Consider the following 16,192-nt stretch of genomic DNA (forward strand, 5'->3'; position numbering starts at 1 on the left):
TTTCAACCTCTCCCTGTCTAAGTCTGTAATACCAACATGTTTCAAATAGACCACCATAGTCCCTGTACACAAGAACACTAAGGTACCCTGCCTAAATGACTACCAACCCGTAGCACTCACGTCTGTAGCCATGAAATGCTTTGAAAGGCTGGTCATGGCTCACATCAACACCATTATCCTAGAAACCCTAGACCCACTCCAATTTGAATAACACACCAACAGTTTCACAGATGATGCAATCTCTATTGCACTCCACACTGCCCTTTCACACCTGGACAAAAATAACACCTATGTGAGAATACTATTCATTGACTACAGCTCAGCGCTCCACACCATAGTGCCCTCAAAGCTCATCACTAAGCTAAGGACCCTGGGACTAAACACCTCCCTTTGCATCTAGATCCTGGACTTCCTGACGGGCCGCCACCATGTGGATAAGAGTAGGTAACAACACATCCGCCACGCAGATCCTCAACACGGGCGCCCCTCAGGGGTGCGTGCTCAGTACCTTCCTGTACTCCCTATTCACTCATGACTGCACGGCCAGGCACGACTCCAACACCATCATTACGTTTTTTGATGACATATCAGTGGTAGGTCTGATCACCGACGACGATGAGAGCCTATAGGGAGGAGGTCAGAGGCCTGACCGTCTGGTGCAAGGACAACAACCTCTCCCTCAACGTGATCAAGACGAAGCAGACTACAGGAAAAGGAGGAGAGAGCACGCCCCCCATTCTCATCGACGGGGCTGTAGTGGAGCAGGTTGAAAGCTTCAAGTTCCTTGGCGTCCACATCACCAACAAACTAACATGGTCCAAGCACACCAAGACAGTCGTGAAGAGGGCACGACAAAACCTATTACCCCTCAGGAGACAGAAAATATTTGGCATGGGTCCTCAGATCCTCAAAAGGTTTTACAGCTGCACCATTGAGAGCATCCTGATGGGTTGCATCACTGCCTGGTATGACAACTGCTCGGCCTCCGACCACAAGGCACTACAGAGTGTAGTGCGAACGGCCCAGTACATCACCGGGGCCAAGCTTCCCGGCCCTAATTGTCAAAGACTCCAGCCACCCTAGTCATAGACTGTTCTCTCTGCTACTGCACGGCAAGCGGTACCGGAGTGCCATGTCTAGGTCCAAGAGACTCCTAAATAGCTTCTACCCCCAAACCATAAGACTCCTGAACAGCTAATCAAATGGCTAACCAGACTATTTGCATTGCCCCCCCCCCCCCCCCTCTGGAACCTGCTGCTGCTCTGTTATTATCTATGCATGGTCACTTCAATAACTCTACCTACATGTACATAATTACCTCAATTACCTCGACACCAGTGCCCCCGCACTTTGACTCTGTACCGGTACTCCCTGTATATAGCCCCGCTATTGTTATTTTCTGCTGCTCTTTAATAATTTCTTATTCTTATCTCTTACTTTTTTGAAGGGTACTTTCTTAAAACTGCTTTGTTGGTCAAGGGCTTGTAAGTAACCATTTCACTTGTTGTATATGGGGCATGTGACAAATAAAATTTGATTTGATTTGATTATGAAAAATGAAAAGATTGGAGAGTAGGAGGAACACAAAGGCAGGAGTTGAAGCCTGCCGTGTGATCCCGTGAACATTCCATGTTCTCCTGTGGGACCAGGCTGAATGTTTGCAATTGGAGAGTGATGGGTCATGTCATTTCTCTACACACACAGCCTTATCACTTCCTTTATTGCATCAGTTTGGGGCAGTGCTGAAAATGTACGATTTTGAGGTTTTGTTTATCGTTAGACACAAAGCAGGGGTATGTTTTTGGCTGAAGGCAAAACTACCAGAGGATGGAGAACAGAGTTATTTGTTGTCGTCCCCCCATCAGTCTCTCTCTCTTCTGTCTCTCTCTCTTCTGTCTCTCTCTCTCTACCTCCCCCTCTGTTTTCAGCGGTTTAGTTTGGGGTTTTGCGGAGTATTTCAGTGCTCACCTGCATGCACTCCACACAGACAAAAAACAAATCCCTCCATCCTAAACAAGAGTTCATATTAGGAATATTAGGCCCCCTAAAGAGGAGAGGTGGTGACAAAGGTGTTTGTGGAAAGGGAGGGGTCATATAGGAAGTGTGGCTGCCTGGCGGCCTGTGTATGGGTTCAGCCTTGGAGGGGAATGGAGGGATAGAGGACGGAGGGAAGAGGGGGGTGGAAGGCAGGAGGGCTGGATAGGGCAGGAGGGAAGGGGCTTGTCAAGACCCCATTGATGTCACATTCAGGCACGAGTGTGAGGGCCTTGGCTCATAGCCGAGACTGGACCGTCGGAGCCGGCTCGGGTTAGGGGAGAGAGACAAAGAGTAACGGGAAGCTGTTATGCACCAGCAAAAGTCTTTTAAAAAAGTGGCTCTCAAGAAGCTCTCTCTCTCAAAAAAAAAGGAAAACAATTGTATCTGGAAAGCACAGGAACAAAAATAGCAAGGGCGAGTGACCAGGGACGGCAATGTGCATTGTTCAAACTAATAGAGTGAAGCGAGAGAGTGATGGAGAAAGTTAGAAGAAGGGAGGACAGTTCTTTAGTAAAGGTCATTGATTTTTGGTTTAAAGTGAAATGACTGTTTCCCAACTGATTTGCAAGAGTAAATCCTGTCGACTCATATATTAGTCACAGACACATCCTTGACTCTATTGACTCGAACTGAGTGAATCAGTTGCCCATATCAGACTGGTAAACTGTCAAATAACAGGACAATTAGTCACACATTTACTGTATACTGTGTGCTTTTCAAGAACTCACCCATTATTTAACAATATGATTCCTAGCAATCCTAGCAACCAGGATAACAACTCACCTAAGACCCTACTATGTTTAATCAACCCTAATGTTTAATCAAACGGGAAGTGTATAGTCTAGTTTCAGAGAAGAACTTAGTCATCTAAGCTATGGACACTTCACTTGTTGAGGCAACTAGAGGTCAATTTATATCATGAATCCCAAGAAGAAAGAAGACCTGTATCTCTCAGCTGACTGATTATTGAGTTATTCTTCAGGGTATTCTGATAAACATTTTCGGACACTGCTAAAAAGACTAGGCAAGGAGTGTGCTTTAATACTCTGTGATGATAGACAGTTGGGAGGGCAACTGATCATTTTTTCAGACGTATTACCAGACTCATTGTCCCTACTATTATCTTCACACACACACACACACACACACACACACACACACACACACACACACACACACACACACACACACACACACACACACACACACACACACACACACACACACACACACACACACACACACACACACACACACACACACACGATACAAGTCAGTATTCGACGTCCATACATGTCCGAGGATGTCAGGAGACGGTGTGGAAACCGCCCATGAGCGGCAACAGTGAGCGCTGTTACCTTAAAGCAGTGGTGTAAAGTAAAAATAATTTGAAGTAATACTTAAGTTGTTTTTTGGGGTATCTCTACTTTACTGTTTATATTCTTGACAACTTTTCCTTGTACTTCACTACATTCTTAAAGTGAATAATGTACTTTTTACTACATACTTTTTCCCTGACACCCAAAGGTACTCCTTACATTTTGACAGGAAAATGGTCAAATTCACACACTTATCAAGAGAACATCCCTGGTCATCCCTACGGCTTCTGATCTGGCGGACTAACTAAACACAAATGCTTTGTTTGTAAGTGGTGTCTGAGTGTTGGAGTGTGCCCCTGGCTATGCGTAAATAAATAAAAAAAAACAAGAAAACCATGCCGTCTGGTTTGCTTAATGTAAGGAATTTGAAATGGTTTATACTTGTACTTTTGATACCTTACATTTTAGCACTTCCATTCCATTTCAATTCCGTACATTTTAGCAATTCCATTTGCTTTTGATACTTAAGCACATTTAAAACCCAATACTTTTAGACTTTTACTCAAGTAGTATTTTACTGGGTGTCTTTCACTTTTTCTTGCATCATTTTCTATTAATGTATCTTTACTTTTACTCAAGTATGACAATTGAGTACTTTTTCCACAACTGCCTGCAAGTAGGTTTTGGTTTTGCTGAGGTGTTGTGGATGAAGATGGCGGATAGTCATAAGCATCTACCTCAGTTGCCAAAGGTTGCATGTTCAAATCCAGCAATAGAAAGAGGATTTTGGTTTTAAGCCTATCCCAAAACTTAACCATCAGCGTTAATGGCTAACCTTAAGATTTTGGAGTTAATGCCTAAACTTAAAGGAAAATTCCACCCAAAAACTATTTTTGGTATTTGGGGCGGCATCAAATCCCCAAGTTAAAAATCAAATCCCCAAGTTAAAAATCAAATCCCCAAGCTGAAAAGTTAAAAAGCTGTTGTTCTTCCCCTGAACAAGGCAGTTAACCCACTGTTCCTAGGCTGTCATTGAAATTAAGAATTTGTTCTTTGCTGACTTGCCTAGTAAAATAGATTTGTTTTATTTGTCCATTGTTGACATATTCCCAAAATGTTTTGCTTGTTAGCAATCAAGTTGTCAAGATATGTAACTTTCAAAATACAAAAAACATCCCATTTTGGGATTATGTCAACAATGGAGTAATGAAACAAATACCAATATATTGTTTTTGGGTGGAGTTTTCCTGTAACCCTAACCTTAAAACTTTTGAATTAATACTTCAACTTAAATACTGAATGCTTTGAAAGCATCTGCCTCTGGTGCCAAAGGTTGCATGTTCAAATCCAGCAATAGGTTGATTTTGAGATTTTTGTTTTTAGCCTAACCCAAACCTTAACCCTAACCTGCCTGGCATTTCAAATGGTCTGTTGACAGCAGCTATTGTGGTGTGCTGTCTGTTTGTGTGTCTGTGTGTGTTGAACATGGCCCTTGCAGAGGCCTTGTGTATTAGCCCTGTGGTAGGCCTCAGACTACACTGGTGGTCTCCTCCGACCAGCTCCAAACATCAGGGGTCCGATTATTTCATGTTGGCCCCTCGCCTGAGCCCAGCGTGGCCCTCTCGGAATGCATGCTGTCAGCAGCAGGCAGCAGACAATCAATTTAATAAGAGCGAGCAGATAGGAACAAAAGACACTGTGTTCCTCAGCACACTCATCCACACAAAGAAAAAAGGCCAGCAGCAAAGAAAATCCAGCTCCAAATCAAGCAAGAGATTAGAGATCATTTTTTTGAAAACCGCCACGTCAGGATAAAATATAAATAGTTAATTCCCCAAAAGCACCTGTTCAGAACTGTGTGTTAGTGTTATTTAAGTACTTTCCTCCACTTCAGTATTTTAACAAAACAATGGGATTCACAACCGCAAACCTTTTACCTTCTTTTCCTCCCTACTGATATACGAAGGAAGTAAATACCAATTCATTTATGGTAATTCATTGGCAAGTTCAAAACAGAATATAAATATCCTGTCTTCCTCATCTCTATCTTTGTAAACTTCGCTAGCTTATAACGCATTCTTGACTGTGGGCAATATTGCAAGAACATATTTGACTTACCGGAAGTTGAAGCCCAACACTGTTCACCTGTTGTCTACTGGTCTACTGCTCACAGATACCTTTAAAAACATGTAGAGCTGTGGATCAGAAAACCAGTTAGTATTTGGTGTGACCACCATTTGCATCATTCAGTGCGACACATCTCCTTCGCATAGAGTTGATCAGGCTGTTGATTGTGGCCTGTGGAATGCTGTCCCACTCTTCTTCAATAGCTATGCAAAGTTACTGCTCAATGATTAGTATGTCTGGTGAGAATGCAGAACATGGAAGAACTGGGACATTTTCAGATTCCAGGAATTGTGTACAGATCCTTGAGACATGGGGCTGTGCATTGTCATTTTGAAACATGAGGTGATGGCGGCGGATGAATGGCACGACAATGGGCCTCAGGATCTCGTCACGGTATCTTTGTTTATTCAAATTGCCATCAATAAAATGCAAGAGCACACTTCTCCAGCGTGCCAGTGGTCATCGGAGGTAAGCATTTTCCCACTGAAGTCGGTTACGCCGCTGAACCTCATTCAGGTCAAGACCCTGGTGAGGATCACAAGCACGCAGATGAGCTTCGCTGAGACGATTTCTGACAGTTCTGACAGAAATTCTTTGGTTGTGCAAACCCACAGTTTCATCAGCTGTCTGGGTGGCTGGTCTCAGACGATCCCGCAGGTGAAAAAGGCGGATGTGGAGGTCCTGGGCCTGCGTGGCCACATGTGGTCTGCAGTTGTGAGGCCAGTTGGACATACTGCCAAATTCTTTAAAACGATGTTGGAGGTGGCTTATGGCTGTTTATTGTCCCCAGCACAAAGTGCACCTGTGTAATGATCATGCTGTTTAATCAGCTTCTTGATATGCCATACCTGTCAGGTGAATGGATTATCTTGGCAAAGAAGAAATGCTCACTAACAGGGATGTAAAAAAATGTGCGCACAACATTTAAGAGAAATAAGCTTTTTGTGTGTATGGACAATTATGAAAAACACTTTACATGTTGCATTTATATTTTTGTTCAGTGTAGAATATGCCTATCTGACCCTCTGTACAGCTGGCTTCCAGCCTGCTGAATCCTGTAGCTGCCTAGTGGAGCTTTTCTTTGTGAGCTAAGCATGTGTCGGGGCCACTGCCACTCAGAAAGAGGCTATTTAATCTCCTCCAGGACCTCTGAAGCAGATAGTGTGCACTACAGGAGGGCATCCATGCACATCCTGTCCTCTCTCTGTCAGGGTTGGGAGTCCACTGTATGGGGCCAGCCAGGTGGGCATGTTGACTCTGCTGTCACTGGAGAGGGGAGAAGAGATTAGTGGAGTGGATATGGCTAAGCTTCTCACCTCCACTCCTCCTGGTACCCCAAGCCTCTCATCTCCACTTCTCCTGGTACCCCAAGCCTCTCAACTCCACTCCTCCTGGTACCCCAAGCCTCTCCACTCCTCCTGGTGCCCCAAGCCTCACAGCAGGAACTGTTGCTGTACTGGGATCACTGGTGTTGGAATGGTGTTGGATTGGATTCACTGGTGTTTGGCTGGTGTTGGATTGGATTCACTGCTGTTTGGCTGGTTTTGGTTTGGATTCACTGCTGTTTGGCTGGTGTTGGATTGGATTCACTGGTGTTTGGCTGGTGTTGGATTGGATTCACTGGTGTTTGGCTGGTGTTGGATTGGATTCACTGGTGTTTGGCTGGTGTTGGATTGGATTCACTGGTGTTTGGCTGGTGTTGGATTGGATTCACTGGTGTTTGGCTGGTGTTGGATTGGATTCACTGGTGTTGGATTGGTTCCATGAGCTGGTTGTGCCGGTTTGACTAGTATTGGACAGGTGTTGCTGTAGTCTGTTCCTCTACTACAGACTCCTTGGAGCTTCAGTCAGAACTGTCTGTCTGCCAACATCTGCCACTTGGGGTGAATATGTCACATTTCCATATTGCGCCATAATTACGCAGTGATTTATAGTAGATAACTTTCCCAATGCTAGAGAGACTACATAATGTTATGTGTCTTAGATCAGCTGTCTTTATCAAATCACACAAGTGACCTACCATCAACGGAATTCTTTAAATCTTGTCATCTCTGGAATTGAAGAAGTGAAGAAAGTGGTACATAATTTGGCATGCGGCCCATCCTTGTATTTTTCACACGTATTGTGCTGACGTGATGCCTCTGGAAGGGAACAGAAATGCGCTTTTCTCAATGACTTTCTCTGTGGGAGAGACAGAACACAATAGAAACCCTTGTGTTGAGCTGTCAGGCGACAATTCAATCCCAAGCCTGGTCCCTTCAAAATAAATGAAGGTGTTAGATTACATTTGTGTCTTTCGAACGCCATGTGTTACCCCACCACAGGATCATTACATTGCAGTGTGGAGTCATTGTATTTTGATGATGCCATGCACTGACTCAGTGAAATGTAATAACACTATTGGAGAAGTAGATTTTTCAGCATGGAGGTGTGGAGTCCATATACGTGTGAGGGGAATAGATCGGGAACCAGGTTGTGTGTGTGCAGTATGTGCTAGTCAGTCAGACACACATGGAAGCAGTACGCCTAATCCTATAATCTCTCATAAAGTACATTTAGAATCTATGCCAGCTCACAATTTATCAAGAAACAATGACATTGCATAATTACCCTTATATAAGGTGACCAAACAGATTAGCTCTTAGAATCCTACAGTAAACATTGCCCTCTCTGCGACCCCAGTGTGATCTCTTACAAAAAATGTTTATACTGCTTGATTCTTGATGATTATTTTATAATCACAGCAAAGTTCCTGTGGGAATTAAAGCCACCACCACTTCCCCTGCCAGCCACATGTTTATGCTATAGCTACTGTACATACCATGCATGGCTCAGTTTTGAATGTACGGCCATTGTTGATGTGGTGGTTAAGTTGATGTATAGGTGTGGGTGATTGGGGGTGTGTAAGAATTGTTTTTCTTGCAGTAAAAAACATGGGGTGAATTGTGATAAACATGATAATATCATGCTTTTTTGCATTTGCAGTCATCACAAACTTGAATATATTTTTCTTGAAGTTTAACTTGATTCTTCGGTCCCCTCTAGGCTTCCACCATGTTTGAACTAAACATGACCACTGCCAAGCCAATGCACCTCATCATCACCACAGCCTCAGAGCAGGCCATATACATTCTGACCAATGCTAACGAGGATGTCAGCTTATACGTAAGTATACCATCTCTCCTCATCGTTTCCTTTTGCCACTTGTTTCCTTTGGGGTTGTGTATCAGTTAGTGTAAGGGCATTACAGTATGTCAGTGTATGAAAAGTACACAAAAGTTATATGCAAATTATTACTCCAGGAATTACAGTATATCCTAGCCGGGAGAAAAGCAGATACTTCTATTAGACACCTTAATGCCCAATCGCCAACAGAAATAGAGAAGGACTCTCAACAGGTATTGCCTGATAGATAGCTGGCAGCATTGCCTGATAGTTCGCTAATGGGGGCTTGGCAAGGCCTAGGAGTCTAGCCTGGCAGCTCTCCTGTTCCTGCCAGCGGAGCTGCTTCACTCTACTCTGCTCTGTTCAGCTCCAGTGTTTGGAGCTGGGGGGGGGGGGGGGGGGGGGGGGAGTAGAGCCTCACTGCCAGGTTCCCTACTTCCATAGTTAACCAGGGGAGAAATGCTTTTCTGCAGGCCCAGATGGGCTCTCCAAACCAGTCACAGCTGTGCAAGCCCCTGGGACAGTTTGTAGAAGCAATTACCCTTGTTTGTTGAGTTTCCCAGTACCGAAGAACCTGTGTGTATTTTATATCTGGTACACATTATAAAAATGCTTAAAGTGTGTTGGAGTAGGGAGCAAGCTAATAGTCTCTGTCAGACACTGGGGATGTGAAAAAATGAAATAATGAAATATTTACACATAATATAGTTTGCATCAGTAAGAGACATTAACTTCAGTATTGTGTTCAACCTATCTACTAGATTTACACACTTCAAGTGAGTTTTTAGAAAGAAAGGACTCCTTCAGAAAGAGATGGTGTGTCTCAAAGGGTTTCGTCTTGTCAACCGAATTTTGAAAATGAAGCAGAAGGGACTGATAGGATGTTTTCTTTTGGAGTTTGACAGTAAATTATAGTGTTATTGATTTTGGATCCCTGCCTGGGACTCAAACCGCAACTTGTCTGTAGGCACCCATTCTCTTGAAACAGAACTCTTGCTTTTTATCACAATGAACACAAGTACCAAGCTGAGTTGAGAGTTCAGACCAAGTCCACAGCCCAAGCATCTTCCTCTTGATCTCTGCTTCTCACACAAAGGGTCAAATAAATAACATGATCTTTTATCTATTTCGACCCCCTTCTACCCTCTATTTATACTTCGCCGTATTAAGGTGCTGTTAAAACTCAGTAATCTTCCACGATAAATAGGATGATTCAATGTTTACAACACTGTCAGCAGTCTGTGACAGTAGGATAGCCTATCGTGTCCTGCAGAGAGGGGGACCATTTTACATGAAGAGGGGATGTGTGTGTGGGATGGGAGGATGGGATAGTGTAGTGGATCACTTGGGAATGTTACCATTTGAATGGAAAAAGGAAGTGCGTCACGAGGCTGACAGATCTGTTGGGTACAGGCCCAGTGTTCTATCCAGCTGTGACCGGGACAGGGAAGAGTCACCACACACACTCAGATGGGACAGAGTACATTTGCGTACATTCACAAAAGGCCACCGACCTGTGGGTTCATCGTCAAGGTTGAAGGTCTCGCATCCTCAGTTGTCCCTCCTCCCTTCCCCTGTTGTAGATCTTGTCGTTTGTTCTCCCGTCTAATATGTGGTGGTAATTTAGCTTCACACCAAGACATGATACACAGGGGGTGTTTCTCAAAATGCATACTACCGTGCTCCAAGCACGCAAATTGGAGCACGGAAGGCTCGGAGTATGAGTCCAAATCAAAGTATGCGAAAAGGAGCCTGGGGGTCACTAATGGAATGCATACTCCGTTTCTACATATTTTGAAGCATGCATCGATGCAAGCTTCAACGGAAAGTATGCAAAGAAAATTACACTTTGATTTGGGAATGAAATGTTGCCTATTCACATCTCATATGTTGTCTGACTAAAATATTTGATCTGGATTAAAATTACATTTTGAAATGTTTACCTGCCTACGTACCGTAGATCGCAAGCCCATAATAAGTCAATAGGGCTAACTGGCTAGCTACTACTGTTAGATAGCCATGAATTGAGATCTTTCTTGCATAATATTCATTTCAGGTAATTTTTGCCTGTTAAACTATCTGGTTAGCTACATTATTATGATTCACGTAGCTGATAGTTATGAAGTAAAACGTTTGGTTTGTGTATATCTTGTTTCGTCTATTGCTGCAATTGTCCTGGCTGGAAGAATGTTCAGTGAATGGGAAGGTGCAGCGTGATGTAATATAGCAGGGGGAGTGTGAGTGCTTCTCAAATGTAATGTTTTATGCGTTCTCCACACTCTTGTCCTCGCAAGAACGTACTCAAGAGAACTTCATCTGAGAATTCACTCGGAGCATGAGAGTGTGGAGCACGGTAGTATGCATATTGAGAAACACCCAGTGCTCTCTCTTCTATGTTATGTAAGAGTTGATGACCCCTCTGGCATTGTCCCCCGCACGCCCTCGTGCAGACAGTTCACGATGCGTCCTCGGAGCCAAGGGGACAGAGACAGACAGATAGGCGAATGGCCTTGACCTCGAACCTAATCTATTTTGGATGGGTGCCTGTTCTAAACAGCCCACCAGATAGCTCTCTCTGACAGTGACTTAAATCCCCCTGACTCCTCTGTGATAGCAACGACACAGACACACAATGATGAGTGTCATGGCTACACACAATACAGTGTCTGCACAGTGTCTGAGCGATATGGTACCTAGCTGTCACTCCAGTGTTCTCCACGGGGTTAATGATGCAGTACGAGAAGAGGGGAGTAGAGAAGAAGAGGAGAGAAGTGCGGTGAATCAGAGGGGAGGACAGAGAAGGAGAGAAGAGGAGAGGAGATGCGAGGAGTATAGGACAGGAGGATGCGTGGAGCTTGTCATCCCTGGCTCATTCAACCCCTCTGGATCAGGCCAAAGGAAGGAAGTCTAATCTGAGAAGTTTCTGAAAGTGCCAGTAGACAAGCCACTTCTTGCTCAGACTACTTCCTGTTGTGCGTTATGTCCCCGGGCTGTGCAGCGTCAAACTCTGACCCCCAGGAGACAAATTCATGTCAAAGTAGTTCCTTCTATCATTTGCTGATCCCTCTCAGTCTCTTTCTCTCTTCCTTACTTACTCCCTTCTCCGCCCCTCCTCTCTCTCCATTGTGATGTTTTTTATGTTCTCGTCTCTGTAGTTTCCCGTCTTTCTATTTCTATCCACATTAAACAAAATATACACGCATGAGAAGGACCAATCAATCACACAGGTTTACTTGGCTCTCAGCAGAGCGTTCTGACTGGCTTTATGGGGTCTGGCTGCAGCTGGCAGGCCTTAACACACACATACACACACTGACCGCTAACATGGAGGTCCACAGAGAGAACAATCAGTGGTCTTCTTTCCAGCCCTTAGTTTTCACCCTAAGACCTCGACCACCAGGAAATATATGGAATTATTCCTCAAACGCCAAAATCATTGCCAACACAATGGCTGCTGCTCTCTCCCCCTTCCCTAGCCTCTTCTTGGAAAAACACTGAGCACATACTGTACCTCCTGTGAGTTTGTGCAATGCAGCGTAGCTAATTGTTTGTTGTTGTTTTTATGCTATCCATTATCCTGAAATTAATTGTAACAACACATCGGACCTATATAAGTCCCGCCAGTCCAGAACAATTTGTCCATCTGTGTGCTAAATTAGCTGGAATGCAGCGGGAATAGTGATGAGAACATTGATGGGGGAGAAAATGAAGCCATTGTTGAGACAGGATCCAAAGGGAAATGGATATCCGCTCCATCCATATGCTCTGTATAATATATAAAGGGACTCTATTCTCAAGCTCTTGGGCTAATAATCTAATTGTTTTTTAATATGCTTATAGAAGGATAGTTGTCTTTATACAAATATTTGATTTGCAGATGAGTACAGATTGGGCGCGACTCTTAGGTTACACCAAAATGGCACATAACCGACCGATACATTAGAACACCTACTTGAGTGCTTCATGTACAGTCCATTATTTCCCTGGCCTGTTGGGGAAACAGGGGAATGTGTGCTGTAGTGTGCATGCACTAGGCTGGATGTATATATTTATACCCGTATGGAGCCAGATTCCTGCCGACTCCACTGACGCACAGAGTTAAAAAGGTCCCCATTTCCCGGCCCCACTCAGGAAGCGAAGGAAAGACCTTGGCTCCAATGGGGTTGTTCAACCGGGCTTGTAGACACTTTAGCATAATAAACATTCCTTTTCAAATGGCTCTGCTCTGCTCGGAGAATAAAGAGAGCGAGAGAGAGAAAGAGAGATGGAGAGAGAAAAGGAGAGATGGAGAAAGAGGGAGATCAAGATATAGACAGACAGAAAGAGAGAGAGACAGAGAGGGAGGGAGAGGAAGAGGGAGGGGGGCATGCTTTGATGTGGCTGTTGTCAGACACATTGGGCAAACATGAGGTAGCAGCTTCTAAATAAGGCGCTGACTCACCTGATGCCACGGTAACAATGAGCAGACAAACAGAGCTGTCTGACCCTCATAGAGGTAGAGTGGCTTAATGACTTAGGGTTGTACTGTATATAAACAAGAATCCCTCCATGTACATAAAGGAAAGTAAAAAGAAGGGAGTGGATCATGTTAACAGACAGATTCAATCACACTTGCCTTATATGTGTAGTGTGTTTGTTTATGAACTACTGCCTAGGCACACGCCTCTTCTTAATAATCGAATTGTGAGGGGAGTCTATCTGAGAATATAACTTAATAAGTAGTATGTACATTTTTATTCTGTGGTCTAGTTTGACCAGCGGACTGTGTAGCATTATTGCAATGTGTTCAATTGAAGTGAACCCATTGTATCATAACTTACATACAATAGATAGATAGTCAAAGAGACCTGAAATTAAATGTCTAATGTATTTTCCTTTGCTCTCCAGGTGGCCAATAACTCCAATATAATGTTTCATGGTTCAAAAGGCAACGTCCATAAAAAAACCCTGCCCATAGACAACGAAGCTCTAGTGAGGTGGGCCACCGAGGAGTTTGGTGGGGTGACATCTTTCACCACCATCCAGAACCCAACTAGCATCGCTTCCACAGGGAGAGAGGGTAAGACACTGTCAGATACAGTCAGATACATACAACGTACCTCAAACTTACACAACTCCCACAAACTGGCCGTTTTTGCTGTGACCGAAGAATGACAGATTATGTAACAAATCTGAATAATAAATATTAATGATTTTACAGGAACAAGACTCCTTCCAACTGGCTCCAACAACTGTACACTTCAAAATGAATGGCACTCCCTCAAGCACTATCTGACATTCAAATCAAACATACCTTCATCGATCAAGTCCTGCTCGAACCAGCCTCTCAACAGTCACACTGAGAAAGAACTATACATCGTTAACATCCCTGAGGATGTCAGCATTCGGTAAGACAGTGAAGAGTCTCTTGGCTGAAAACATTAGCAACACTTTCCATGATAGTGGCCTTATACTGGTTATTGTGTTGGTTGTGTGGTGCTTTTGAACAGTAAATCAACACTATTTTATTGTTCCAGCTATGTCTCTGTGCACGTCATCAGTGAGAGGCAGATAAGTCTGTTCCTAAGAGGTCCTAATGGTACCACGTGGAGCATCCATGACCCACAGCACACCAGCCTCTGTGTAAGCACTGGATAACATTTACAATTGACTAAATTGTAGTATCAATGCCTGACACTGAATCACCAATGACTCAGACATTTTACCTGCATTAGTCTGGTCATAATTTCAGGCTCAGATCAGTATGCATTATACTCTACTGACAAAGGTGTCCTATATAAATTGTAAAATAACCATACAGTACTATCTATTATATCAAATGATGTTAATTTTATCTCTATCTCGCTCAGTCTAACAACGTGATCATGCTTGCTGCCACCAACACGATGCATACGATCCCTCCCGTGGTCGCCATCACCACAGACAGTGCCGATGCTGTACAGAAGAAGGCCATGGACCATTTCAAAGCAATCACCATCACCAGCTACTCTGAGATCCGAACCGAGGGCACCATGGTCACACTGGTCCTGGGGAATAAGGACCACACACCAGGTAAAATACAGTTATAGTCACAGTGAGCATAGTCAATATTAGCCTCTAGCAAGGGTAGCATAACTAGGGAGTTCCTGTAAATTTGACAATTGTTCCGATTAGTTAATGTATGAAGTTAATGCAAATTCCGACGCAGAGTGACCAGTTCTACAATCATAAATGCTCATACTGTTGGTTGGTATAATGGTGCAAAACTGCAATAAAAATATGCTTTATCAAGCTTTCTCAGTAATTGGTAGCTAACACTATGCCACTGTTGCCAGCAGGCTCCTGTACTAGACTAGCTAACTAGCTCAGCCAACATTATTATTATTATTATTTATGATTATATTAAAACAAATATATGGTACACCTATCCTGTAGTATCATGTACAAATGGATTCTTACTGACAGGTGAACGTTGTGTCTTGCTGTCTCAGTCACAGAGACTGCACCCACTGAGACCACCCCATCGCCCCCTAGCCCCCCTCAGATGCCTCTGATCATGCAGCTGTACACCTCTCCAGACTACCGCTCCCCTCTGGACCTCAACGCCAAGGTGCAGAGCGACAAGAGGATCTACGCAGAGGTGAGAGCCTTTTTTATTTATTTCACTCCAACACCTTCCTGCTCTTTCTAATCCTCTCCCAGTTCCTCCGCCGTGCCCAAATTCTCATCCTCTAAGCCCTGCACACCTTCACATCTGCATGACTCCTAACACACAAAGCAAAAGTCTCTTCAATAGAATGGCAATCTACAGGTATTAATTAATGTTTGGGGATGTAGCTCCATCCAGGAGAGGACTGGATGTATCTACAGTACATAGTGTTGTCATATTGATATACAGTATAACACCATGTATGATATAGTGACCATACAATGTAGTATGCAGTATGTACATGGGAGCAAATGCATCCACCAACGTCTCCCACTAGGCCTGCTCTAGGCCAAAAAACAATACCCATACTGCAGTGTATGCAAACATTTCTAGCACTCCAATCATTCCTGTCCCCACTCATCCCTCTCCTCTCCTCCAGATCTCAGGGAGGATGCTGGGGGAGATTGTGCTGACCATCAAGGTGATCAACTGCTCGGTGCACTCCAAGGGCTCATGCCCAGTGGTCAGGGACATGCCCTTCAGGTCAGAGATGTGCTTCTCCACCATGTGCCCCAACAGTGCCAGGGTTAGCTTCTCCCTAGAGCTGCTCCAAGACCTGGCGTCCACTAGCTGGGACCTGGAGTGCTCTGTCAAACTCTGCTTCAGGGAGGTATGTACAGTTGAAGTCGGAAGTTTACATACACCTTAGTCAAAATACATTTAAACTCAGTTTTTCACAATTCCTGACATTTAATCCTAGTAAAAATTCCCTGTCTTATGTCAGTTAGGATCACCACTTTATTCTAAGAATGTGAAATGTCAGAATAATAGTAGAGAGAATTATTTCTTTCAGCTTTTATTTCTTTCATCACATTCCCAGTGGGTCAGAAGTTTACATACATTCAATTAGTATTTG

General features: G+C 43.9%; 1 protein-coding gene across 3 annotated transcripts in view; it reads left to right on the forward strand.

Annotated features, from left to right (window-relative positions):
• LOC129864119 (endoglin-like) overlaps positions 1 to 16,192 on the forward strand; it is a 66,962-nt gene that overhangs the window by 40,072 nt on the left and 10,698 nt on the right. For all 3 annotated transcript variants that reach the window (XM_055936736.1, XM_055936737.1, XM_055936739.1), the window contains 7 exons: positions 8,529 to 8,648; positions 13,536 to 13,707; positions 13,849 to 14,035; positions 14,165 to 14,270; positions 14,498 to 14,699; positions 15,119 to 15,267; positions 15,716 to 15,946. In XM_055936736.1, coding sequence (XP_055792711.1) covers positions 8,529 to 8,648; positions 13,536 to 13,707; positions 13,849 to 14,035; positions 14,165 to 14,270; positions 14,498 to 14,699; positions 15,119 to 15,267; positions 15,716 to 15,946 — 1,167 coding nt within the window. The remainder of the gene's footprint in view (positions 1 to 8,528; positions 8,649 to 13,535; positions 13,708 to 13,848; positions 14,036 to 14,164; positions 14,271 to 14,497; positions 14,700 to 15,118; positions 15,268 to 15,715; positions 15,947 to 16,192) is intronic.

Source organism: Salvelinus fontinalis, chromosome 10, assembly GCF_029448725.1.
Source record: "Salvelinus fontinalis isolate EN_2023a chromosome 10, ASM2944872v1, whole genome shotgun sequence".
Classification (NCBI taxonomy): Eukaryota; Metazoa; Chordata; class Actinopteri; order Salmoniformes; family Salmonidae; genus Salvelinus; species Salvelinus fontinalis.